Source organism: Apteryx mantelli, chromosome 22, assembly GCF_036417845.1.
Source record: "Apteryx mantelli isolate bAptMan1 chromosome 22, bAptMan1.hap1, whole genome shotgun sequence".
In the NCBI taxonomy this organism is placed as follows: Eukaryota; Metazoa; Chordata; class Aves; order Apterygiformes; family Apterygidae; genus Apteryx; species Apteryx mantelli.
Genome location: NC_089999.1, coordinates 9,579,986 through 9,606,738, shown reverse-complemented (window position 1 = coordinate 9,606,738; position 26,753 = coordinate 9,579,986). Strand labels below are relative to the sequence as shown.

The following is a 26,753-nucleotide window of genomic DNA, read 5'->3' as shown; positions in this document are numbered from 1 at the left end:
TACTGAATTCCCCGGAGCCTGACACCAGCAATGCTGAGGTTATTATCATTTTGGTTCTTGCTGTGCTCTTCCCTCAGTCTTCCAGGCAAGGTGTTCTAAGATTGAATATGACCCTCGATAGCTGCAGTACCTGTGGAGGCTTTCTGTCGGACGCCTGCAGGCGCAGGGTAAGGCTCACCAGGACTCTGCTTAAACAAAGGAAGTGTGTTTGTTTTTATAGGTCAAGCTTGGAAGCCTGGGCTGGGACCCTGTGCAATTTCCCTGTGCTTAGGAGTAGGATTCTCTAGGAAGAAAGCCTCTCCTTTTGCTGCAGAGCACACATCGCTGGCCAATAAATACAAATCTTAGCATCTCTAGTTTGACAGTTTTGGAGACTTCTTATAGCTTAACCTGGATTTAGTTTGATGTTAGTCTGTAGATGCAACAACTGTATAGAGACTTCTGAAGTGAACAACTTCATTAGCTGCTGAAGTTTTAAATACCTTGTTTCAATTTTGTGTGTCTGACATATGCTGACATTTAAAGATTAATACCATTCACGTTTTGTAGTACTTCCCCCCCCCCCCCCAACCCCCATTCACATGGCTTCTCAGCAGGTTTAGTAAGCTACTTGCTGGTGTGGCCATGCTACCATTTGGTCATCTTGTAACCTAGTCAGTCCCACTGTAGCCAAGGCAGGGCTGGTGAGCTAGAAAATTGAACTTCCAGGTCCTGCGGTAGTGTATCAGTTGAGTTTTCAGCACAAGAGAGAAGACTTAGCTGCATGAAAAGTCCACTACATATCTCTACCATCTGTAAGCAGAACTCTTTAAAGTATACCTTAACACTGCTATATGGTGACTAGCTGTTTCTCTGACAGCATGTATGCTTTTCCTGCAACAGTCAGCAGTTTGCTAAAATGGCAAATCTTAAAGAAGTGTTGGAAAGTACATGAGCTAGTAGGATTTGTAAGGAAAGTGTATCATCTAACATATGCTGCTCTGCCTTTAACCGAGGAAAATCATTTCTCAAAATAGCCTTCCTTACTCCTTCATCTAATTTGCTTTGGTTTATTTCTAGCATCTAAATGAGAATGTCATTTCGATGTGGTACAGCTCTTATAGTAAGTGCAGATCCATGTGAGTAGGATGTATCTTGCGCTTCATAGCCAAGACAAGCTGTAGATATGAAGGCATTTTTAAGAATATTTTGGTTGTCTTAAGATAGAAAGTGGTTTCCACCATTAAGTTAGTGTGCTCAAGGATGGAGTACATTAGAAGCAGTGTGTAGACTTCATGGCAGCTGGTTCAGTTGGACTCGCAATGCAAGTCCTAGTGACAGAAATGCCTAGGTATATGACTGTGCTTGCTGCACAGGAATGTATAGTGTTACATTGAATAGTCAAGTTATTTAAGGAAGGGTTGGTATTGGGGGAAGGTATGTGTGTGGTGCACAAATGAATCGTACATTTATCTTTGCTATTCAATTCTAAGATTGTCCTTCACTTCTCTGAAACCAGGGAGTGTCATGTAGATGAGATGGGTTTCGTGGAAGACTGTGACTTCACTGGTGACAAGGTGTCTTGCTAAGTGGGGCACGGGGAAGCAAAACTGGGCATTATCACCGTATGGAAAGGAAGAAGTGCCTGGGACTGGAACCTGCAAAGCTACCTGGCTTAGACTACTTGAAAACGAGAAAAGGCCTTTCAGAAATAACAGTAAAACATTGCTTTGCTTTTCTCTTGTAGCAACCCTCCGCTCAGTGAGGAGATGCTGCCTCCAGGGGAGTGGATGTGTCACCGCTGCACTGTACGCAGGAAGGTAAAGCCTCTTGTAATAAACTTGCTGTCTGTCCTTCTGACTGTCCATCTAGAATGTGAACCCTTTATTTTATAACTTCCTCTCCCCTTAATGTGTACATATATACCACCAGAGTTGCTCCTTGTGCTCACAGTTGATAAGGGCTTTGCTAGGAACAGGCTTAAAGAAAACTAAGGTCTCTTGATGGTACCCTCTTGGTGGTGGTAACTTTGCTACCAGGAACCACAATACTGAAGTGTCTGATATGTCTGTGTCAAGCTGCGCCTCTTAAACTGAGTTTTTCTTTCCCCCTTCTGGAAAGGAGGGAAAAGGCACAGAGGACGTGGCTCCTATGCTCAAGGAGGTGAGCTGTGTGCAGGTGAAATAGGAATCCTGGTAACGCAGCTTTGGCATCAGGGTTGTAATTCTGGTTAATGTGTGCTTTTTTAAAGTGTGACTTCACAGCAGTTGCACTTCAGCAGAGGGTGAAATCACAGTGAGTTATGACTTCCTGGGCTGCTGAACAGGATGGGGAGGAGGTGATTGGGCAAGATTGTGGCCTGCCTCTCTCTCTCTTTTTTTGTTTTTCTTTTCTTTCTCCTTGATGCTCTTTCTCCAGGAAGCTGTCTTGCACAATGTAAACATCTTCTTACTGTGGCTATGTAAGACTGCGTAGCAGAGGGTTTAGAAGCTGCACCAAACTATCTAGCAACTGTTCAGTTGAAGCAACACCAAAACAGATTGGAAGAAAACAAGAAAACTGTGTACTCAGCCTTTTGTTGCTGAACCTACTGCCCTGTTATGTTTCCAGGGTTCTGTTCAGGCATCTGCCAACAGCGAAAATGAAGGTCACAAATTACAAAAACAAAACAATTTTTCTGTATGAAAAATTGCCTGATAACACTTTTCCTCCTTTACAGACCTTTTCTGTATTTTGGTTCATCCATATTGGTGACTCTGTCGGGCAATGGAGCAGTACACAGTTGTCCTTACTAGGCAATGCAGTGTCCCCTCCTGTTGCAAAATGGGTCTCTTGGTGATTGTCAGGGTATTGTTTTTCTCTGCTGCGGTTCCCGCTGCTGCCTTGCTCAAGAGAGTCCTGTCATCAGAGATAGCCGAGTGTTGTTTGCATATTGCGCTTGTATATTCTCAAGCTGACCTTTTTGTTCCGTAATGGATTTGGATGCACTGCAAGGGTTAATAAACTACATTGACACTGAATGATCTAGCGTGGAGTTTCTCAGTGTTGGTTAGCAAAGTAAACTGAGTTGTCCAATTTATCAAGTATTTAGGGTTAGTTGCTGTGAAACATTGTTCTGATCTGAGCTCATATACAGATGTCCTGAAAGGGGAGAGACATGTTAATTTTATTCCCTGTGCTTGGTTCCCTTCAGCTGTTTTGTAGTCTGTACCTTAGCTACAACCAAATTTGTTTTTACTGGGTCAAATCTTTAATGATTTCATGGGGGAAGTTGTAGTAAGTGGCTCTAGCTTTTTCAGATGCTGTTTGTCTTCGACTGCATATTTGTCAAGGTTGATGTGCTTTGTTTGTGGCCTCCATGATAAGCCTGCCTATTCATGTCGTGCAGAAGCGAGAACAGAAGAAAGAGCTGGGGCAGGTAAATGGATTGGTGGACAAATCTGGGAAAAGGACCACCTCCCCCACCAGTGACGCAGACCTGTTGGACAGGTCTAGCAGCAGCATCAGGGCTAATGCGCATGCCAGGATCTTGGAAAGGAGAGCAAGCCGGCCTGGCACTCCCACATCCAATGCCAGCACCGAGACCCCCAACTCAGAGCAGAATGATGTCGATGAGGACATAATTGACGTGGATGATGACTCTGCCATTGCAGAAATGGACTGTGGGCAGCCCCAGCTGAAGCGACCCTTTGAGCTTCTTATTGCTGCTGCCATGGAAAGGAACCCAACGCAGTTCCAGTTGCCGAATGAACTGACCTGCACCACAGCACTTCCAGGTAAGCAAAGGGTTACTTAGTGTTGGTAAAGGTCTCCACAGGTGCATCCTGCTGCCCTTTTGGCTTTTTCCCCTCTTGACCCTTTGGTAGTTCTGGTTCCAGTGACACTTACCGGTGAAAGCAGAGGGTGCAGGAGTACCCTTGGTCTTCATCCAGCCGTCCAACAGTAGGCAGCCTCTCACTTTCCCCAGGATGTGAGCTGTGGGAGCTCTGCTATGGCCAGTGACTCCACCGCCATCAGGACTTGTAACAGACCAGCACATGTGCTTTCTGTTGTCAGCTTAGCCTAGATCATCAATCTGAAGAAAATTCTTCCAATTGTCCGAATACCTGATTTTGACTTAGGGTATGATAATCTAGTCAAGTAATGGCTTAACGCGTAGGATGTCACTTGAATGATTAAGTATAAAGTATGCTGGCCTTTAAAGCCATTAGTCTGTCACTTAAGGTCAGATTTAGTGGTTGATAAGGGTTCCCTAAGGAGCTCTTTTTGCCTCTTCTGTTTGCCTCTGCCTCAGATGATTATGTGTATCTATCAGGAAGCAAACCTCTGCTATGTGGGTAACCCAGAGCCCTTTTAAATTTAATTTTAGGTACTAGTAAGAGGAGGAGAAAGGAAGAAACCACAGGAAAGAATGTCAAGAAAGCACAACACGAATTAGACCACAATGGTTTGGTTCCTTTGCCGGTGAAAGTCTGCTTCACATGCAACAGGTACTTGACTCTTCCAGGGAAGTTATTTGGTGTGGCTGCACCCTTCACAAGAACAAAGTTCTCGCTGAATAAAGTACATAACCTGTTTCCTTTCCCATTCCCCTTCAGTACTTGCTTACAATCCTCTAAACAAATGGGGGAATAATCATCTTTGCTAAATAACAGATGTTTAACCATGGTAAGTGTAGGTGTGCCTTTTGTGGTCCTGTGCTGCTGTAAAAGGTTTTGAAATGTAACATGAAGAGACTAAGCCATTTTGTCTTCAGTATTTGTCTAGTAAGAAAAATCCTAAAGTGATGGTGGTTTAGAAAACGGAGACGTTTGTTTATGGTTCATAAAGGAAGTATGCAAGGAGGTGACCTTTAGGAAACAGAAATCTACTGAGAGATATATAAGCCCAAGGCAAATAGAAGTATTGTGCTGAAAGAGTAAATCAAAAAACAGTGTAAAGTGTTGTTGTTGTAAGCGCAGAAAAAATATGCGGATAAATCCCAACCCAAAATTTTAGTGAAAACGAAAAATTTTATTTCAGGAACCCAGTCAGTTTGAGTGAAGTGAGCTGGAGATTCAGGTGGGCTTTTGTGGGGAGCAACTGGTGACTTTGTCATAGAGCGAGGACTTCTTTAAAGCCTGGGGAATTGGATATAGTAGCTTTTTGGAGTTTGAGACTTGTTATGAGAACATATCAATCTTGTTGAAGTAAACTTCCCAACTTCATACAAGATGCTTCTGAGGAAAATTGTAATAACCTAAATCTGAGATTTCCTTTTGATCTCTGAATTTTGCTCTAAATGAAGTCACTCAGAACAAATGCACAAGGTCAGCTTGAAAAGTTGCTCGTGTGAATCTGACAGGTGCTTGCAGCTTTCCAGCAAAGGGATCTCTTCCTGCCAAAGGACCTCTTTTGGACTGAGAAGGCCTCATGTGCATGGGCAAGTCCTTCTGCCTCAAGTGGGCCTTGCAGAAGGCCCATTTAGATCAAATTACAAATCTGAAGCCTAATTTTAGATGCAAGTAACATAGTTCAGGGGAATTGATGGGGAAGGATAAGCTAAAGTGGTTAGCCACGCTTGCCTGTGTGTTCAGTAAATACTTGCATACTGAATATTGCGTATGGGAAATAAGATACGGCTCTCTCTTTGCAGGAGTTGCAGAGTGGCACCTCTAATCCAGTGCGATTACTGCCCACTCCTGTTCCACATGGACTGTCTGGAGCCACCTCTTACTGCCATGCCTCTGGGTAGATGGATGTGCCCAAATCACATTGAACATGTGGTGGTAAGCAGGACTATGATTGCAGTATGGTAACTGGATGCTGGATTGGAACCTGGCAGGTCCATTAAAGGGCAAAGTACAACAAATGTAAAACAGCTCCTGAGCTCTTACTGCTCCTGTAACGCTTGTAAAGCTCCTGCTGCAAGCAACGCACTCTCCAGAGGAATGTGATGCTGCTATCTGCAATAAAATATAAAGATGAGGGAACTCCTTCCTGTAACTGAAGCTAACAGCTTAAATTGTGGCTCACTGACAGCTTGTCTAGTTTTCGGACAGAACTCCTTAAAACCTAGATAAGCATCCAGAACTGTAACACAAAGCAGCACAGAGCTACAAATAGGGGAAATAATTCTTTGCATGGTTAACTCAAAAAAAACTTTCATTCCAAGAGGGTGTTTACATTTATGGAAGAGCAGTGTACCTGAGACTAAATACTTGGGAAACGGGGCTGAAACAAGGGGCTTGTGTCCAGAGAAACTGCTTCTAAGAGCATTGATGCCTCATATTAGGCCTCTAAATGCTTTCTTATTCACCTCCAGCAATATACCTTTTACCAGAAATGGTTAGTGCTGCAGGAAACAAAATAGTTTAAAGCTGAGTTGATGCTGTAGTGCCAGTGCTACAAGGCCTTATGAAAGTCATAGGATGCATTAGGATGATCCACAGATCCTTAACTACTGTGGCATTATCTGATCACCCAGCTGAACCAGAAGAACTTGACCCTGAGTAATCGGTGCCGAGTATTTGACCGGTTCCAGGATACTATATCTCAGCATGTTGTCAAAGTGGATTTCTTAAACCGAATCCATAAGAAACATCCTCCGAATCGCAGAGTTCTTCAATCAGTGAAGAGAAAAGGTTTGAAGGTGAGTGTAAATAAGTAGATGTTGGTGATATTATCCATGTATGAATTCTGGTTTGGAAGAGAAACCAACAGGCCCCATAGGGATAGCTTGGGACAGGAGGAAGAAGGTGGCATCTGAACAAATGAATTGGCAAGAGTTCTGAAAGTCAGCAGTCCAGAGCGGTTACTCTTCACTGCGTGTAGGAATTAAGAAGCTCTTTACTCTGCCGAGTATAAGGCTCAGCTATTAAGTTTTGACTTTGTTTTTTGCATGACTTCTTTTGTGCTGTAGCCACCACACTGTACTGAAGTCATGCCTGACCTAAGCAAATGAAACCTATTAATTTCAGCACAGTTGCATCAATTAAAGTATAGTCCCTGAAACTTTTAATGTATTTTCTGCGGTGTTCTTTTGGGTCAGAAAGCCGCAAACCCTAAGTGTAGGGCTGGTTAGGCACTTTGTTAACTAGTTATTCTTGAGTAATTGTTCTCATGTGTGATCTTCTTTCTCTACAATGTAGGTTCCTGATGCTATAAAATCCCAATATCGGCTTCCACCCCCGTTACTTGCGCCTGCAGCTATTAGAGATGGTGAGCTGATCTGTAACGGGATCCCTGAGGAACCCTTGCAGAAGCACCTTTTGAACACTGAGCACTTAGCCAGCCAGTCAGAACAACAGGAGGTAAATGAAGTCAAATGCTCGGACTCTGTCTGTAGTTGCTTTAGTACAAAGATCCTTTTCCATTTCGGTCATGATCAGAGCAGTTGTCTAGGAAACCAATCTCAAAATCATATGCCTGGAGGTGCTAACTTGTCTTGTCTCTGACACCCTTGCCCATTAAAACTTCATTTTGCCTTTCTAGGTAAAATGTAAAACTCCTCATTTGACACTTTAGGAAAGTGGTGAAATAGTCTTTTGGTTGAGTGTGGAGCTGAGGGCTCTCTGTCTAGTTGCCTTTTTTTTTTTTTCCCTGGCTAAGGGGAAATTCTTTCCACTTTGATTATGAAAGACTGCTCCTGACATGTTTACTTGTATGTTAACATCACATTTCTGGGCTGCTTTTTATTGCTGGTACACTCAGGCTTTTAAACAAAGGTCAAATGAGTGTTTAAATCTCCTACAAAATTTCCTGCTGGATTCCATGGTGCAAAGTCATGTTGCTCTGCAATCAGTGGTGTAGTCTGAGAGTCCTTCTGTTAACCTCAGACAGGGTTCTTCTATGTGGTATGTGCACATTCACATATGCAAACTTCTTGGGAAGAACCGAAAACCTTGTGTCTGTGGGGAGTTACTTTTTAAGGAAGTAGAAGGTATAATGATTCATCTTTGCTTGGATTTATTCAAGAAGCACCACAGAGTTTAAAACTTTGAACAAATACGTTGGTCTTCCTCTACTTTTTGTAAAAGAAAGGTGCTTTCCACCCCTGCTTTGGCAGGTGTCTCCCTATGATATGAGGTAGTTCTTCTCTAGCATGCTACAGAGTAAGCTAGTGGATTATGTTTGGAGAGAAGCCCGTGTTAGTGGAAGATGTGTATGTGGCTGACTGAAGAGTTGTAACACTTACTGTGGGAAGAGAGGGGAAAGTTTGGGGGTAAGGAAGTGCATCTGTCGCCTTTTCCCCCTTGTAATCTTGGCTCCTATGTGCACTGTTCCCAGCACAGAGATAAACTGTACTTAATTTTGGTTGCGCTCATGTTACAACATTCAGACAACGTTTTCTCCCAAGTCTAGATTAGCATCAGAACAGATAGTGTACTTCCACGCTGTATCTGAGTGATTACCATCGTAGTAAGGCAGCTGAATTTCTTCAGGCTGGGGGAAGGATGGAGGAACTTTTGAGGCTTGGAGCACTGTCTGCCTGTGACGCTAACAATGCACTTTTTTCCCTCCTCCCAGTGGCTCTGTAGTGTTGTTGCGCTCCAGTGCAGCATATTGAAACATTTATCTGCTAAGCAGATGACTTCGCTTTGGGACTCTGAACAAACAGAGAAGGCTGATATTAAGCCTGTTATTGTGGCAGATGGCTCACTCGTCAACCCTTACCAGGCAGCTGACAAGGCACCCACACCTTCCCTCTATTCCATGTCATCCTGCACCTCAGGGATTACCACCCAGAATTCCTTGAGTTCCTCGCAATCCCAGCAGACTTTGTCACAGGAAGATGTCAACTGCAGCTCTTGTATAGATAAATCCAAGAAGGTATCTTCTTGCGGGACTTCTAATGGGCCGACAGCCTCTGACGTTAAAGTAAATGGTCCTCATTTCTATGGCGTTTCCTCTGAACCTTCAGCACAGTTGACTGACTCCCAGAGGCTAATTGGATCTGGTAATACAATACCTGTTTTGTCTCATCGGCAAACGTGGCCTAGGCCCCTCACGCCCCCTGCAACTTGTGGACTTCTGAATCACACGATTGGAACCATTGTCAAAACAGAGAACGTAGCAGGACCTGTTTCTTGTGCACAACGGGGTTCTGTGCCAGTCACAAGTATGCCTACTTCCATATCGAGCTCCTGTGCCAGCCTGGAGACCACCAGCACTTTGCAAAGAAAGAATGTCCAGACACAGATAGGACCGCCGCTGACAGCAGACCTGCGATCTATGGGCTCCCCTCTGACTGCCACTAGGGCTCTCACCCCTCCGCAAGCCACAGGAGATGGGATCTCTGCTGTTGGATCCACAAACAGATTCTGTTCACCAGCACCACCTTCAGGTAAGTGTTGAACAGCTGATCTTGGCCCCAGGGCTGAGAAAGTGTTCAAGCTAGGTGTTACTTCTGAACCTCTAGACTCTTGCATTATGCCCTGATTTAACTGGGGAATTAGACTTACTGTGGAGAGCAGCAAGAAGTTTGTCAAGTCTCTTCTGTCTTCAGCCCTTTCGTGGGAACCGTGGGATGTATTTTGCTGAGTGCACGTAGCTGATAGGGGAACTCTGCCTTGAGAAGCAGGATAGCAGATCAGTTTAGTCTGGAAATTAACAGTAGTTTTAAATCTGGCTGCTGTCTTGCTGTTTTGACAACTGGCCACTCCAGTGCTGCCTTAAAACTGCTGATTTGTTTTAAAGTATTAGCTTGGTTGCAAGATGGTCCTTTTCACGAGAGCAGCTGTTTTGTATCTCTGATCCTATGATCTCTTTACAAGGTGACTGTCCTGGTGATGGTTCTGTTCCCTTGTACAGATGATTTAAGTCTTGAGCTGCACAGCCTTGATGTTTGAGAAACAATTTCCCCCCAAACCGTAGCCTGTTTAGTATCTGCTAGTCTATTAATATAGGGTAGGTATGGACTGGATATGCCATCTCTGCCTTGAGTTGTACCCAGAAACCTTGCTGTTAAAGTGCACATGCCCGTTCTTCAATATAAAAACATCAAGTCAAAGATTTTGGTGAATGAATGTGAGAGTGACTCCCCATGACTCCTAAATTTTGCTTGAATAAGCTTTCACTTAAAGCATTCTCCTTCTCCCATCCTCCAAATCAGCTTAAAACTTACTGTTAAATCCTTTGTGGAGGTTCACTGGAAAGCATGCAACAGAGCTGTCTGTTACTTCTCTTCTTGCCGTTCCTAATTGCTTCGTGTCAGGCTTGTGTGAAGTGGTGTGGATCTGGTGATTGCAAGTAACAGAGGCAACATCTTTATATTGTTCTTTTAGAAATTCCTTTTTGGAGCATCTTCTGAGCTTTACCTCTTGTTTGAAGTCTGTTCCCAGGGTGGCTGGGTTCCTTGCTCATTGCTGAGCCAGCTTGAGTTACTCTAAGGCTGCTAGCTTGACTGTGCCCTTCTTAGAAATGCAAGGCTGGGAGAACTTCTGGTGGAGGAAAATGGGACCATATTGCAAAAAACTTCTTGGTTGTGGTTTGAAGAGCACTGCAAGCCCTGCATAGTTCTGCAGCTATTTAAGATGTTAAATCATTGCTTTAAGTGCGAAGTTTGGGTTCTACACAATGCATATTAAAACACTGTGCTATGGTTACAACGCTTGTGAAAGACTTAAATGTTTAGGCAGACTTTCTATCTAACATGATGCATGTGTATGTATATATATTCATAGCAAATCTTAAACAATGGTCTGAGAAGAGGGTGCGCATTTTGTTGCTGGGTATGAAAAATGAATCATTCGCCGCCTTTTGTTATAAGTTTCAGACTTACAGTAGTTCTAAGCGGACCAACTCAAGATAAGAACTGGATATTTTATAGGCATTAAAGGGATTTTGTTTCCTGGCATTTGCCATAGTCTTTCAGCTGTATAATCACAGCCAAAGCAATAGCATCTTATTTTGTAAGTAATCAACTCTGCCTGTGACTGTCACGGTCTTAGCAGCCAGTGCAGTGCACCCAAGACTTGGTAATTACACAGAAAACAAAATGCAGCAAATGTACTTTTTATACATGTTCAGATTTAGGCAAGCTACCTAGAAAACTTCTCTAGGTTTAGCAAGCTCTTAAGCTCCTGGGGACTTGGTGCTCATGTCATCAATCTCTGTAGCATGGCATTGCTTGCGATCTCTCATGGCTTCTTCAAACAGGGAACAGGAGCTTGAATGTATAGGTCCAGAATTCCTCTGACAACTGAAGTTGATAGAAAAGTATTTGAGGCAGACTCATCCTTCTGTGAAGGGAAGAAAGCTAATGGTCTCTAATTCAGGCCTTTTTCAAAACATGGCTACAAGCAAATTTAGTCATTCTGAGCAGCTTGTAAACTAAGTGTACTCTGAGGGCTGGCGCATGTCTCACGAACGTCACAGTGACATATCTTCTCTGCACCATCTTTCTCTGTAGATGGTAAGGTCAGTCCCAGCACCTTATCCATAGGAAGCGCTTTAACTCTACCCTCATCACTCACTTCAAACTCTGCAGCTATGTTGGACCTCACCAATTCCCTGAAAGCATTTATGGATGGCGGTGAGTATTTAGTTCATTGTCGGTCTCTGCTAGCCCTATGCATTCTGTGTGTTTGCTTGCCTAGAGCATTCGGTCTGTGCTTAAGGAAAAGTCTGGGTGATAAAGAGAGGTTGCAGTCAGGTGAGGGAGGGGCTGGGTGTACATTACCTTAAATATGTCACATGCTTCCCTACTTGTGGTGTTGTCAAGGCAGCAAAGCCAATGAAGTGTTTCTGCCTGAAGCTTTTCTGGGGAATGATCAAAATGCTATTGCACGGGCTGCTTGCCAGGTGGAATTCACATGCAGAAACCTGCAGCCCTCCCATGTTATGGTGCTAGCTGCAATCCAGACGTGTTCCTGATGTGTATAAAGTCCAATGATTCTAGATCTTGTCAAACAGTCACCTGAGTGGTGATACTTTAATGGATCAGTTAATTTTCTGAATTATTTCTGCTTCTGTCAGTCTTCTCCTAGACTGGCACATTTATATTTTCCTTTTGTTGCACTTGGCAAGAAATGCCAAATCTTAGTGGAGTGACTTCAGGAGGAGAAGACTGCTAAACAGCAATCATCGGTAGCGTAGCGAGGCTGCTGCCAGTGACTGCTTCTACATCTGAAGAACAGTCTTTCTTGCATTGCCAGTTTGACCCTCTTTTCTTGGGTGAACCCCAACTGCTCAGCTTAGCCCAGACTACCTCTCTGCTATCAGGAAGGGCCGTTATATCTCTGCTTCCTCTGCTTGCTGTTTTAACTGTCATTCATGTGGAGACAGCTCTTGAAAAAGAGGTTAGTCAACCTGCTTGCTACCAGAAAGCAGATCTCCATAGGGCTTTACAAATAGAAATACTTAAGCTATCAGCAACAGATCTGCTTTAAAGCTCGTTAATAATATTGTCTTAATTACCCTGTTTTGTTTAACTGACTCTGCTATGAAACCATGCGACTCAAGAATGAGCCTGAGCTGCTCCAAAGGCGGTTGGTTGCTCCTTTCCTCTGTAATGTAAAATTAGACTTTTTGACTAGATAACGAAGCTTCACAAGAAGTACCCAACCTGCTGCCCAAAGGGGCAATGTCCGTCTCTACAGACCTGTAGATTCTGAACTGTAACTGCAGGTTTTCAACTTACCAGTCCCTGTTCCCTGAACTTCACTTGCTGGCTGAACTGTAGCTTTCCAGCCATAGCTCACGTTCTCCCCACACACTGCTAAAATGAAATTATATCAAGTAATAGATCGCCTAGGTGTAAATTCTTTGGTATTGCAAAATTTGTCAGTCTGTGCTGTTGAAGCAAATGACAAGTTTGAAAGTGGGACAGTTAAATCCAGTGCAGCTCAGATGGCACCCTTTCCATGAATAACTTACTAATTGCTTTTTGTTTATTGACAGAGATTGAGATAAATATGTTGGATGAGCAGCTGATCAAGTTTCTGGCCTTGCAGAGAATACATCAGCTCTTTCCTTCCAAAGCTCAGTCTATAGCGAGCAGTGTCACTTCCCATCAGCAATCTCCTATGGGGAACCACATTGAAGGTAAGAGCAGCCCTAGAATAGTTGATTTATGTTGAGCCATAGCTTTTTGGCACTACCTTGCCTCCTCACTCAAGGAGATCTTCCCTCTTCTTTTGGTATCTGGCAGATGCCACCTTTCATGTTTCTTTCCTCTCATTCCTCTCCTGGATATCCATTGGCCTGAAATTCCTTCAGGTCCCTCTACTTAATTTAGTACAAACTATGGCAATGAAAACACCTTCAATAAAGTTTCAGTGGACCTTCTGACTTTTCTGCTGGAAATCTTTAGTGAAGTTGTATATTATTCATCTTAGAATTAGCAAGAAAGGGGAAGGTTCAGCTGCCTTTTTTACACCTTTGAGATGGGCAAGAAATGTATAAAATCCTGCTCTCTTTCTGGAGAAGCTGCTTATGGGACAAATACGTGAACAGGAGAAACACGGGCACGGAATATACGCTTCAGTATGAAGTTGTCTTTGCCCACTCAGAATAATGTCACTGTGAAGCTGAAACACTAAATGCAACTAAAATAATGGAAAACAACTTGCACTTCTGTTGGAAATCTCCAGGGGCCTCAGTTCAGCATGGGTTTTGTTTGTTATGGTCACTGGTATTGGCATCACTAACACCTTAAGCTGCGCTGGGAATGTGGCTTCTTGTTCCTCCTAAATACAGTAAGTTTAATCTGCTTTCAGGTGCTAACTGGAAAGCCTTGTTGTGGGAGCAGTAGTTTGTTCCCCATCTGCTAGGCCTGGGGGTAAATATTCAAGATAACATCTTTGGAAGTCTGCTAGTGTCAGTAACCTTCTTCTGAAACTCTGTGCTTGTCTGTTCGCCTGCTCGCTTGCTGCTGTAGTATTGCAGCATTCCCTGAATACTTTGTCAGTCTTCTGGTAAGCACTGCTGTAGGTCACAGCAGCAGGCTGTGATATGAGCTGCTTTCCTGTGCTGCTCCCAGCCAGCCGACTTCTGGAAATTCTTCAGCCGTCTGCTTCCCAAAAGGCAGGTTGATGCTCTCTTAACCCATCACCCCGTTTGGATGGGAATGGATGCATCCAGCTGACTGTTTAGCATTGCTGACAAAATCCTACATCTAAAACTTCTAGGAAGCCCCATTGAGTCAACAAAAACACAGCTGAAAGGACTTGTGCAGGGCAGCTATGTTGAAATGGGAACCTGCACTTTTCAGCTGTATTGAGTGCCGCATGTCTAGTAATGCTACTTAATCTGGCCAATGTTCTTGACATCAGTGGTTCTGCAAACAAACTCTTATAATCCTTGTGTTCTGTTCTTTGATTTCACACTCTTGGCATAAAACTGTCATGCGGATGTGGCATCAGGAGAGGCCTAAACTGTGTGGATGAAAGGAGCTTATCTCCAAAAGACAGCTGCTCAAATCGTGACCAGGCCTATATGGTCCAGAATTTGATGATCTGTTCCATGCAAGCTGATTTTCTGCCCAGTTAACACAGGCGTGTGAGAATGTGTGACTTGAACTCAGCTGGCAGAGAGCTGCTTTAGAGACTCGGTCCTGGACCAGCCACTGTTGAATGTGCTGCAAAGACTAACCTGAGAGAAAAGTCCGCTCAGTAAATCATCCTCTCCTGGGAATTAGGTTAATCCCTGCAAAAGGCATGTTCAGCCTGTGCATTTTTCCTGCAGTTTACCTAGAAGTTAAATTACAGCTGTGAAATTTGTGACATTGACCAGCACCAAACTTTTTTTAAGTGGCACTTTGACAGCAAGATTCAACTCTCTGATTCCCAAAAGTGGAAGAGATTAAAAAGAAGCTTGCAGTAGGAAGCTTATGTTCTCCTCAGTTTGGCTCTGTTGTTCACGCTCAGTGTTGAGGTTCCCCCAGTTGCCTGGTTTGTGTGGGTTACTGGTAAGAACACTTTTCCCTGATGCCTGGTTAAAAATAATAATAATAATAAAAAATCCACAAACATTCCTAGAGGGCTGCGAACTGGAGTTAAGGCCAAAGCTGACTGCATCCTCCTTAGGAGCTGTGCTTTCTGGAGAGTCTAGTGCTGGAACGTTTGAGTCAAGCAGCTTCGTAGCTGATAACATTGTTCAAGTGCTTTCTCTTTATCTTGCAGTGCAAAGAAAGGAAGTGCAAGCCCGGGCAGTGTTCTATCCTCTGATGGGCTTAGGGGGTGCAGTTAATATGTGCTATCGAACCCTCTACATTGGGACAGGTGAGTAGCTTTTTCCAGCCCTGATCTTTCAGAATCGGGGTGGTTCTCACTGCCCCTCCCTATGTATTTGTCGAGTGAGTGTTGAAGAAAACAGACCCATTCTGGCTGCTTGTACTGGGATTGTTCACTACCAAGAAATGTGGAAATTCCCTGTCTGCTGTGATGTTCCTCAAGCCTTTGATGTAGGGCTGCGCCTTTGTAACCTGGCTGGTATCAAAGGTAGCAACACAGCTTTCCTTGAGGTTGTCTGACTGACTGGTGGAGAGAAGAGTTAAGGTTTGCTTGCGGCTTTCATTTCTTTCTGCTCAGATTCCTCTAACACTCTAGAAAGCCCAGTAATTCTGAAATACTCTTCAGCCTTCCTGCTTAATGTAGCAGCTACCTTCCCTTCCCCCACTGCAACTTTGTTCAGTGGCTTATCGCAGCATTATTCATGCAGTCCTGGGAGTACGGACAAAGGCGGTTGCTCCCCTGTTGTTCTGCTAATTGAAGTTTAATTCTGTCTGTTGCTTTCTGCTGCCTGACAGTTTTTTTGTGTGATTTATTTATTTTTATTTTTTTTTAACACACTGAGCCTGTTTTGTATTTTCCACTGACAGGAGCTGATATGGATGTGTGCCTTACAAGCTATGGTCACTGTAACTATGTGTCCGGCAAACATGCCTGCATATTCTATGATGAGGTGAGTGCCTGAGTCTTTATTTGGCATGCATGGCAGTGGGAGCTAGAGATGCAGGCAGCAGGTTGTCTTTGTGTGGTGCTCCTTTGTGGGCTACAAAGTAAGAGCCAGGATTGTGAATGGTTTCACTCAAATGAAGGCTGTGTCAGCATTTTCTGTCAAACCCTTTTCTGAAGCACAGAGCTCTGCCAGCATGATTTCTCTGAGCTAACTGCTAGTGGACAAAGGCTGACCACAAGTAAGCACTGTCACTGCTGGCATCTGGGGAAAGAAGAAGGCATAGAAATGGTTCGATACTTTTTGATCCAGCTGCATTGTTAATAGAAGGTGAACTTTTACATGCCTGTGTAGAATCTCAGCTGGAACAAAATAAGGAGTTGCTCCAAGTCTCTTGCTTTCAGGTGTGATAGTGGTGCAAATTGTTTCTGCCCATCTGCAAGGCTCTGTATAAATTACATAACTAAAAATTTGTTAAGTTCTAGGCATAGGCAGAGGCCTACAATTGCCTCCTAATTACAGTCCACAAATAGATTTGTTCTTGAAGTAAGACAAGCAGGTCTACCAAAAAAAGTGCCCTTAGAGAGCTGTCTCTTAGCAGTCTTGAAGCAAGATACAGCTTTTGGTATCGCTGTTTGTCAGCTACTGAGCAGGGTTCAGATTAAGCCACAGACCCTCATGCTTTAGCCATTGCTGCTCTGCCCTCAGTAATGCTCTCGTGGGATCCAGATCTTGCATCTGAGCTGAAGCATCTCCTTGACCTGGTCGATCCTAAGGCAGGCTCTAGACATTGAACTTCTTCCATACGCAGGAAAGTTTCCTATGGCTGTGCCTGCCCTCAAGAGAGGGAGAATTCCCTCTATGTAGCGCTCTCCGTGGTCTCTACTTTTGCCCGTTGGCTCTTGTTTGGCCTTGGTCTCTGCAATCAAGTAGGCTGCTTAAGAAAAATTTACTCCCCTGTGCATGGCTACTTTCTGTAACTAGATTACACTTGTGTAGTCTCTTGAGGACAAGTTCTTCAGCCCTCAGATGATTCCTGTGAGCTAACCCAAAATCTCCTCCATTCAGGCAACGTCCTCTGCAAAGATCAGTTGAGCATTACACTGCTTGTGTAATGCTGTACGTCATGGTAATGTCTCCTGGCATTCCAGGGCCCGCAGAAGGCCCATGAATCCAAGACTGTCTCTCTCCTGTGGTTGCTGCAGCATACTGGCATCCCTCTTGCCATCTTGTGTCTGCTTTCCAAAGCACACCTTTTTCCTTTTAGGCACAGTACTAAGGCTAAGTGTGTATCTAGTTTGGTCTGTTAACATGGCGTACTTGCTTTGTGAAAATCGACTTGAACCCCTGTTTCCAAAAGATCTGTTGGTCCAAGTGCAGTAGGTAAAGTCCACTTCTCTCAAAAGCTGCTTTGGCCCTTCCTCCATGCCTGGAAGCGTTCTGGAGAGCAGCTCTTGCTGGAAAGCCAGTCATTTTGTGAGCATGAGCCACGTATGAGGTTCGGTTGCTGGTCTCTGGAGCTGGAGGGATATTTTAACTGCCCTCATTTAAACATAAGTGTTTAGTAAGTGAGCAGCAGTGGTAGTGGGGGAGAGGGGTTCTGTTCCAGTGCTCCGAAGGGGAATATGGGCAGATGCCTTTCTGACCTGATGCCTTGATTCTCTCCCCTTCCCTTTTTTCAGAATACAAAACATTATGAGCTGTTAAACTACAGTGAGCATGGGACGACTGTGGACAACGTTCTGTATTCGTGTGACTTCTCGGAGAAGATGACGCCCACTCCTCCCAGCAGTATTGTTGCCAAAGTGCAGAGCGTGATAAGTGAGTGTTGAGACGGTGCCAGCCCCACATAACACCAGAGGAAGCTCTTAGAGGGGGACAGGAGCGGGTGTAAATTGACTCCTAGTTGGCGCTGCGTGTTTCGCAATGGTTGGTGTACCTCTTGCAGAAGGGGGAGAGTCTCTCCCCAGGCCTCAGCCAGACCGCGGGTTACACAAGACCTTCCTCTGCTGGCCTGGCAAGTGCCTCCGCCTGCAGAGTGTCCAGCTGTTAACCCCGCTCTTGCCCTGGTGCTCAAGTTAGCCACGTTCCGGGTCCCTTCCTGACATCAGCTCCGGCAAGCAGCAGGGCTTTGAATTGGACTGCAGGGTTTTCTGTGGCTTGCTGCGTGCGTGGCACGTCCTCCCGGACGTCGAGTAAGTGATCTGGGCTGTGCTACGAGCACCCCGTGACCCACATGACTTACTCCAGTCCTCCACCTGATCATCTTCCTCTTTTCTGGCTGCCAAAATAGGTGTGTAAATGTTTCTTCTCTACCTCTGCAGCTGTGGGGTGGCTCCTGTTTCTCTTGTATCAGCTGCTAGCTGCAGATGACTGAAGTGCCTCATGGCTAGAGGATGTTATTCTTGGGCCACCTCAACAGTAGCCCCTGTCGATTAAAACAAGCTGCCACCCTCTGGTCTGACTCTGGCCCGCCTGATTCTGACGTGGTTTTTTCTTTTCTAGAACGACACAAAAGCAGAAAACAGGAAGAGGAGCCGCATGAAGAAGCAGCTGTGATGAATTCCCAGGCACAAGGGCAGCATCGGAAACCCTGCAACTGCAAAGCCAGCAGCTCTAGCTTGATAGGGGGCAGTGGGGCTGGCTGGGAGGGGACAGCCCTGCTCCACCACGGCAGTTATATCAAATTGGGCTGCCTGCAGTTTGTTTTCAGCATTACTGAATTTGCGACCAAACAGCCCAAGGGGGACACTGCCTTAGTACAAGACATGGACTTGGAGGAGAAGCTTTCTCTGAAACCCCACCAGGTGCCCGTGCTGCGGTCCAACTCTGTTCCCTAGGAATTTTAGGAAGAGAGCTTTGGAGTAAGGAAACGCCCTCAGACTCTTGCAATGCAAAAATGTACAAACCAAGGTGGGATTTTCTATGTCGGCCCAGAGACTGTTCACACGCCGTTTGCATGAAATGAAGAACGTTTAACTTTTTTTAATTTTCTTTTTTGCTCAAGTTTTAGGGGCATTTGCACATATATTTGTACTATACATTTCATTTTAAAAGGAAAACTGCAGTGAGAGCAGGACGCGTCAGAGCGAGGGGTGACCGCTGTCTGACTCAAGGACTCTCTCTGACAGATAGTTCCCATGCAGTTGTAAAATAATCAGAAACTTGTTCTATTTTGTGCCAGTGACAATAGTTTTATATTAAAAGAGAAATACAGTTTTCATACAGCAAATCTATACAATATCATTGTTTTATTTAATGTAAAGAAGCGCTCTTCTTCCCACAGTTATTTTTTCCCATCCCTCCCTGCTATGGTTGCACTACAAGTAGCTACTGTGTATTATGGGCAGTGAGAAATGAGTTCTTTTCCTGGTGTCCATCCTATTTTTATTTCAAATAAGGAAAAGTGTTGGATTCTGTGTAAATACATCAGTGATGGCATTTTCAATGTTTTAAAGCTGTGTACAGTGCTACATGTGGTATGACGTTCCTCAAATTGTCTATTGTAGCAGATCGTTTGTCGTAACCTGTCTGTCTCTTTTGTTTATATGCCACCTCCCCGCAGCAGAACAGCTAGTTCCACTGTACATAGTAATTGTAACGTTTTAGACTTTACAGAAACTTTCCTGTATTCTGTATATAAAAAAAAAAATACTTCACATTCTGTTTTCTGATTGTCTGTCTTAACTCTGTGACCACAACCACGGATCTGCTAGAGAGCATCTGACCCCGAAGGAGGATCCCGGCAGCTGTGGAAAGGGGCTTTTCGCCTGTGCCTGGAGGCAGCTCTGGGCTGGGGCTCCGGCCGCCGGAGGATGCAGCACGGTGGGAGGGAGAAAGGAGCTTTTTGGCATGCAAGGGGGCGAAGGCAGGGCTCGCCCTTCGGGGTGAGGGCGTGGGGCTGTGCACGGGCTGCCTGCACCCCTTGCCCTGCGCGTGGGGGGACTGGCGCAAGGCCCGCAGCTGGTGCGAGGCAGGAGGCTGCGCCTCTCCCTCCGCGCCCGGCTCGCCCTGCCCTCGGGCCGGAGCTCTGCTGTGCTTTACCGCTTCCTCCTCCGCGCACGGAGGCGGAGGCTTTGCTCGCTCTCCCGGCGCCTTCACGCCTGCGCTCACGGACGCTCCCGCTGCTCTCGCGGCCGCGGCGGGGCGGGCTCGACGGGGCGGCTCCGCGTCGGGGCGGACCTTGCCCCGCGGCGGCGGCGGCGGTGCAGCGGGTCGGATCGGGCCGGGCCGGGCCGGGCCGGGCCGGGGAGGGCGGCGGGATGTGCTCGGCGCTGCTGGGCGCCGCGCTGCTGCTGGCGCTCTACACGCTGCTCTACCACGCGCTGCGCCGCCCCGCGCCGCCCCGCGCCCGCCCGTCGCTGCGCGGCCGCACCGCCATCGTCACCGGTGAGCGCGGGGCCCGGTTCGGCCCGGCTCGGTTCGGCTCGGCCCGGCTCGGCTCGGCCCGGCCTCACCCGCTCTGGGCTCCGCTCCGCAGGGGGAAGCGGCGGCATCGGCGCGGCCACGGCGCGGGAGCTGGCCCGGCGCGGCGCCCGTGTCGTCCTGGCGGCCCGCAGCGCCGCGCGGGGGGAGGCCGCCGCCAGCCGCATCCGCACGGTGAGCGCCGCCCCCCCGGCAGCCCCGCACCCCGCTTCCCGGGGGAGGCAGCCCCGCGCGGCCGCCCCTGCACGGGGCACCCCTAGCATGGCAAACCCCAGCATATTGCACCCCCGGCACGGCGCACCCCCAGCATGGCTCACCCCTCGTGGTGCACCCCTAGCATGGTGCACCCCCAGCACAGTGCAGCGCCAGCACGGTGCACCCCCAGCATGGCACACCCCAGCACGGTGCACCCCCTGCATGGCGCATTCCTAGCATGGGGCACCTAACTCTAACCCCCAGCACAGTGCACCCCTTAGCATGGTGCACCCCCAGCACAGTGCAGCCCCAGCACCCCCAGCATGGCACATGCCTAGCATGGGGCACCTAACCCTAACCCCCACCGTGGTGCACCCCCAGCACGGTGCACCCCTTAGCATGGTGCACCCCCATATGCACCCCTGCCCCAGGTGGATCAGTCCCCCCCAGCTCAGGCACGGTGCATCCCCCCACCCCGGGCTGGATGAGCCCCCCAGCCCTGCCCCAGGCGCCGTGCTGTATCTGCAGGAGACAGGGAATGCGGAGGTGCGGTTCATGCACCTGGACCTGGCCAGCCTGCGCTCGGTGCGGGCCTTCGCCAGCGCCTTCCTGCGTGAGGAGCCTCATCTCCACCTGCTCATCAACAACGCGGGTGAGCACCCCACGGCACCGCGGGGGCAGCTCGCAGCCTGGCTGCGCCCGCCTGAGCATGCGCGGCCTGGCTGGGCCCATCCTGCAGGCCCCGGGGCTGCAGAGCCCCCGGGCGAGGTGCTGCTTTGTGCCCGCAGGGGTGAGCGCCGGGGGCCAGACGGAGGACGGCTACGGCCTGACCTTCCAGGTGAACCACCTGGGCCACTTCCTCCTGACGCAGCTGCTGCTGGAGCGGCTGCAGCGCAGCGCGCCCAGCCGCGTGGTCATCGTGGCGTCCAGCGCCCACTGCTCGGGGCGCCTCGACCCCGCCGCCCTGGGCAGGCCGGTGCGCGGGGCGCTGCAGACCTTCCAGGCCTATTGCGACAGCAAGCTGGCCAACGTGCTGCACGCCCGGGAGCTGGCCACGCGCCTGCAGGGCACTGAGGTGACGTGCTACGCCGTGCACCCAGGTATGGCCCCGCACTGCCCGTCCCAGCTCCAGCCCCCAGCCCAGAGCTGGGCACGTCGGGAGGGGACGGGTGGGCCGGGCATCCCTTTGCATGGAGTGTCCCTTTGTGCAGTGCATCCCTTTGCATGGAGCATCCCTTTGCACGGTGCATCCCTTTGCATGGAGCATCCCTTTGCACAGTGCATCCCTTTGCATGGAGCATCCCTTTGCACAGTGCATCTCTTTGCATGGGGTGTCCCTTTGAACAGCACACCCTTTGCACACTGCATCCCTTTGCGCAGTGCAGCATGCACAGCAAAGCCGAGTGGTGCCAGCACTGCTGCAAGGCCAGCGCAGGCGCCCAGCCCCAGGCGGTGCTGGAAGACACTAGCAATGCTGGATGTGCAAAGGCTGGGCGCGCACCGTGTCCCCACAGCAATGTCCCATGCCGCCCTTCTGCCACGATGCAGCGCAGGGACATGGCACACGGCCCCGGCCATGCTCCAGCCGCCCCGCGGAAGCGGCTTTCGTTTCGGAGCGAGCGTCTCCGGCGCGGGCCCTTGGCCGCGGGGAGCGGGCTGCGACCGGCGCTGCCCCCGCCCCAGGCTTCGTCAACACGGAAATCTTCCGCCACGCGCCGCTCTGGCTGAAGCCGCTGCTGGTGCCGCTCGCCTGGCTCTTCTTCCGCGACGCCGCCGAGGGCGCCGAGACGCCGCTGTACTGCGCCACGCAGGAGGGCCTGGAGCGCTTCAGCGGGCGCTACTTCGCCGACTGCCGCCCGCAGGAGCCGTGGCCGCGGGGCCGCGACGACGGCCTGGCGCGGGCGCTCTGGGAGGGCAGCGAGCGGCTGGTGGGGCTGGGCCCGCGCCGCCCGCCCGCCCCCGCCGCCCGCGGGCAATAAACGCCGCTCGCCTGAGAGACGGAGGGAGGCTCGTTTGGGAAGCCGGGCGGGAAGGGGCCGGGCCAGGTCGTGCTTGCGGCTGCAGTGCCCGCAGCGGGGTGAAGGGCACCCAGGTCCCTGCTGGCCTGGAGCCAGTAGTGGTGCTGCCTCCTGCGGCCCCCACCGCTGGCGGGAGCCGTGCGTCACCGTGGTGGGACTGAGCAGGGACACAGAGCGGGGAAATGTGACAGGAAGCCCCTGTGCAGCCCTGCCTCAGCCCTTGGGGACCACATGCCGCAGTGCAGCACACCCTGCGGTGCGCGTGCAGGCTCTTGCCACAATGCAGTGCTGTGGCACTGCACACTCATGCATGCACTGCAGTGCAATGCTCTGAGCGTTGCACATGCACACACAACCTGCAGTGCAGGGCATCATGTGCTGCACGCAGATGTGTATGTGCTGCATTGCAGGACATCATGCCTTGCACACATATGCACACCCTGCAGCCCCCATGCCTTGCACAGGCGTGCATGTGCCATGATGCAGCTTGCTGTGCCTTGCATGTGCATGCACACAGGGCAGTGCAGCATGCCATGCATGCACGTGCTGCAATACAGCTGGCTGTGCCTTGCAGCTGCATGCACATGGGGCAATGCAGTGCGCCATGCCATGCACACATATGCACATGGGGCAGTGCAGCATGCTGTGCCTTGCACACACATGCGCACACTGCAGTGCAGCAGGCCACAACATGTACACACATGCACGTGGGGCAGTGCAGCACGCTGTGCCTTGCATGTGCATGCACACGCTGCAATGCAGCAGACCATACCATGCACACATATGCACGCAGGGCAGTGCAGCACACTGTGCCTTGCATGCGCATGCATGCACTGCAGCAGGCTGCACCATACACACATATGCACGTGGGGCAGAGTAGCATGCTGTCCCTTGCACGTGCATGTACGCACTGCGGTGCAGCAGGCCACACCATGCACACATATGCACACGGGGCAGTGCAGCACGCTGTGCCATGCACACGCTGCAGTGCAGCAGGCCGCACCATGCACACATATGCACGTGGGGCAGTGCAGCATGCTGTGCCTTGCACGCGCATGTATGCGCTGCGGTGCAGCGGCCGCGCCGTGCACGCGCGCGCACCATGTTCTCGTGCGCGCGCGCGCGCGCTCGGAGGCACGCGACACTCAACATGGCGGCGGTGCGGAGGTCCCCTGGGCTCCGCCCCCGGGGCGTGGCGCGGCGAGGCGCTGACCTTCCCAACATGGCTGCGCCCGCGTGACGCGCCCGTCGACGCGCCGTGGCGGGTGGCGGGTGGCGGGGGGCGGGGGGCGGGGGGGGGGGGGCGCGGCGCAGGGCGGGAGGCGCCCCCCGCCCCGTGGGCAACTGCCGCGCGGTGGGGCCCGGCGAGGGGCTGGTGCGGCAGGTACGGCCGGGGGGGTGCTGCCACGGGGGGCCCTGAGGGAGCTGGGGGGGGGGTCCCTGTCATGGGGGGGGCTGCCTTGAGGGTACTGGGGGTTTCCTGCCATGGCAGGGGGGACCCTGGGAGCTGGGGGGGGGGTAGAGCTGTCCCTTCCGTGGGGGGGCCCTGGGGCGCTGGGGGGGTCCCTGCGGAGGGGGGACCCCGGGGGACCCGAGGGGGGGTCTCCGTCATGGGGGGACCTTGGGACGTTGCCGTTGGGGGGGATCCGGCTGTGGCGGACCGCGGGGTGCTGGCCGGTGTCCTCGCCGAGGGACCGTGGGGGGCGCTGGGGCGGCGGAGGGGTCCCTGCCGCGCGGCCCCTGGGCACTGCGGTGGCTCCCTGCGCCCGGAGCCTTCCCGGCAGCTCGCGGGGAGGGGGGGCCTCGTGTGAGCGCCCTGCCGGGGGCGGAGAGCAGCGCGCGGCGGGTGCGCGGCCGGGCTGCGCCGCACCGCTCTGCTCTCCAGCGAGGCCGCGGAGGAGGCGGTATTCTAGTTGCCTGGGCAGGGGGGCCGTGGTCTTCCCCCATGGTGCCTTGAAATCCCTCTCTTTGCCCTTTTACGTGCAGCTGTTGTTACTCCTCAGCCGCGACTCCTGGTCCACTCGTGTCCTACTGCTGCTCCTTTACTAGGACGTCACCTGCTCTTTCAGTGGTGCTGATACTGGAAGCAGTTAACGCTCACGAGACGCGTGCGTTTTTATCAGATCAGCTGGCTGCTTAGGTTAGAGTTAGCCAGCAGTGAAATCCCATGCCTGTAGCAGCTCCGATATTCTGCCAAAGCTCAAGACTGTGCTTCGGGATAGACCAGGCTGAGCACAGGCTTGCCTTAATTGCCATTACGTGATGTTGCAGCTTGCAGCGGGGGCTGGGTACTCCACTGTTATGTGACAGACTGGGACCATGTGCAAAATGATAACCAGGCTACATGCAGGTGCCCTCAGTCATGTTACATCCTTTCTGTCAACGCTGCTTTTGTGGCAGGGGCTGTGATGCTCGAACCTAAACTTGCCTGGGAAAAAATGTGTGTGAATGTCAAAGATGTGTTACGGTTACAGCTCTACTGTGCACATGAAACTATGTTGTCCCATTTTGGAAGCAATTAGACCGCCCTGGGCTTGAAATCTTCAGCAGGCAGGGGCACTTGCTTCTAGCTGGTCTTTTATTGGTTCGTCTCTCTTGGATGACAGATCTGTTATGGGAATTACTGAGGAGATGTCAGAAGCAGGCTGCAGTTTTGGAAACAAATACGCCTGTTGTGGTGGCTGCTTCTGAGGAGTTACAAACCACACGCACCAGCTGTCTGGAGCAGCAATATTTCTTGCAGCTTTTCTGGTCTTCTCTGAGCAGCTGTTGCACATCACTGGTTCCCAGCTGTGAAGGCAGCGTGTGCAGCCTGGCCAGCCAGCAGATCTAGGGCTGGTACTACACTTCCATATGAGAAACCCCCCTTCATAATCAGTGGACCTTCATAAAAATGCCACGTACAGCAGGAGGAATTGAGAAGCCTGGCTCCAGGTGTCCCAGGGTGGCCATTCATTTTTTAAAGTTTGGTTTAACCTCTGTTCAGTTCTGAAGTTTATAAGACATGGCTTGCAGGTGAGCCAACTGCAATTTGTGGCATCTGTCTGTAGTTCCAACATTACATTTTCTCGCAACTGGGAAGCAGCGAGCCTGGGACACTCCCTAACATGCAGCTGGGTGCTGGGAAGGGAGCGCAAATCGCGCCAGGCTCTGCAAGTTGGAATTGCGTTCAGTGCTGCCACCAGGCATGGCCTTCCTCTGCTGCTACCAACATGGTCTGCAAACACTTGCAGAGAGCCCCAGCTCTGGCTTTGGGGCAGCTAGAGAGGTCCTGGGAGCTCCGCTGCCCTCCAGCAACCCTGTAACTCCTCGGTGTTCACATGCTGAGTGAACGCCAGGGCATTAGTAAGATGGGTGTAACCCCAAGCAATTGTAGCTGTAGGAACTTGAGCAGTCAGGGAAAAGCAGAGATGATCTTGAGGGCCAGCATTTATGTGCAAGGTATTGAGTCAGTTGTGTGTGCATTGGGGGGGTGGGAGGGGAGAATAAACCAACATCATATAATATTAAAAGCACATGTTTGACCACCACGTTGAATTGTCATACAATTGTTACTTGAAAGACTTCACTTTGCAGGAAGGTACCTCCAAATCATTAAACTAACTGAAAAGGTTTTTTTTATTAAAAATTTAGCCTTTGGCTATTGAAGGAAGTTTAGTCATGCATCTCCCTTGGCATGTGGTTTCCTCTGAAGAGTGGTGTTCTTTCTTTTCATTTTCTTGTGAGACATTTTGGTTCCTCTAGTACTCGAGGAGCAGTTGACTTGCACCTTGGGAACTTCTGTATATGCAGAAGCTGGGCAGATGTGTGATGTTGATATTGGGTTACACTCTGGTTGAATGCAGCTTCCGCGGCTCAGGGTCAGCCTGCCAGTTTTGAAATACAATGCTGTAATGTTTCTGCATAGTCTAATGACAAAGAGATCCCATTTGTAATGGCCATTTCCATCTTGCCGTTCTCATAAACAGTGTTGCCTGACGCTCCGTAGTTAGGAGACTTGCAGATGAGGGCTGTGTGGTGGCACTACGCAGCAAAGACCCAGCTGCCAGATGAACCTCGAGGTGATTCAGAACTGAGGACTGAAACATTTGGAGGTCAGTTCATGGTATGAAAGAAGAAAAAAGAACTAAGAGCTAGTAGTAACTCCTAGTTTTTTGCGTAAACATTTCTTGCTGTGCCCCAGCAGTTAAAGGTAGTTAGCTCTTCCAGAGCTACTATAAGCACTCTCATCCTGTTTTTGCATCCATCTCTTACTCC

At 49.6% G+C, this 26,753-nt stretch overlaps 2 protein-coding genes across 6 annotated transcripts in view; both read left to right on the top strand.

Annotated features, from left to right (window-relative positions):
* Positions 1–19,527, top strand: part of PHF12 (PHD finger protein 12) — a 33,323-nt gene extending 13,796 nt beyond the window's left edge. The window contains exons 3-15 of one of the 4 annotated variants that reach the window (XM_067309760.1): positions 1,727–1,799; positions 3,368–3,755; positions 4,349–4,469; positions 5,615–5,747; positions 6,446–6,610; positions 7,110–7,271; positions 8,488–9,304; positions 11,372–11,494; positions 12,862–13,005; positions 15,084–15,182; positions 15,782–15,864; positions 17,541–17,679; positions 18,364–19,527. In XM_067309760.1, coding sequence (XP_067165861.1) covers positions 1,727–1,799; positions 3,368–3,755; positions 4,349–4,469; positions 5,615–5,747; positions 6,446–6,610; positions 7,110–7,271; positions 8,488–9,304; positions 11,372–11,494; positions 12,862–13,005; positions 15,084–15,182; positions 15,782–15,864; positions 17,541–17,679; positions 18,364–18,698 — 2,782 coding nt within the window. In that variant the 3' untranslated portion in view covers positions 18,699–19,527. The remainder of the gene's footprint in view (positions 1–1,726; positions 1,800–3,367; positions 3,756–4,348; positions 4,470–5,614; positions 5,748–6,445; positions 6,611–7,109; positions 7,272–8,487; positions 9,305–11,371; positions 11,495–12,861; positions 13,006–15,083; positions 15,183–15,781; positions 15,865–17,540; positions 17,680–18,363) is intronic. The other 3 variants (XM_067309761.1, XM_067309762.1, XM_067309763.1) reach the window with 3 other exon arrangements.
* Positions 19,528–20,085: 558 nt separating this feature from the next.
* Positions 20,086–22,462, top strand: DHRS13 (dehydrogenase/reductase 13). 2 transcript variants are annotated; one of them, XM_067309517.1, is made up of 5 exons: positions 20,086–20,247; positions 20,339–20,457; positions 21,007–21,130; positions 21,267–21,578; positions 22,162–22,462. In XM_067309517.1, exons 1-5 carry the CDS (start codon positions 20,121–20,123, stop codon positions 22,455–22,457), a joined length of 978 nt encoding a protein of 325 aa, XP_067165618.1. In that variant the 5' UTR covers positions 20,086–20,120; the 3' UTR covers positions 22,458–22,462. The 2 variants fall into 2 exon arrangements, with proteins under 2 accessions (XP_067165618.1, XP_067165616.1); XM_067309515.1 differs by having other exon boundaries at positions 20,929–21,130.
* Positions 22,463–26,753: the final 4,291 nt, after the last annotated feature.

Bases quoted from the DNA above. Each gene is read 5' to 3' on its own strand.
- DHRS13 (XM_067309515.1), top strand. From the start codon at position 20,121: ATGTGCTCGGCGCTGCTGGGCGCCGCGCTGCTGCTGGCGCTCTACACG. The intron at 20,248-20,338 runs GTGAGCGCGGGG...TCCGCTCCGCAG, and splicing joins CCGCACCGCCATCGTCACCG to GGGGAAGCGGCGGCATCGGC. The intron at 21,131-21,266 runs GTGAGCACCCCA...TTGTGCCCGCAG, and splicing joins CCTGCTCATCAACAACGCGG to GGGTGAGCGCCGGGGGCCAG.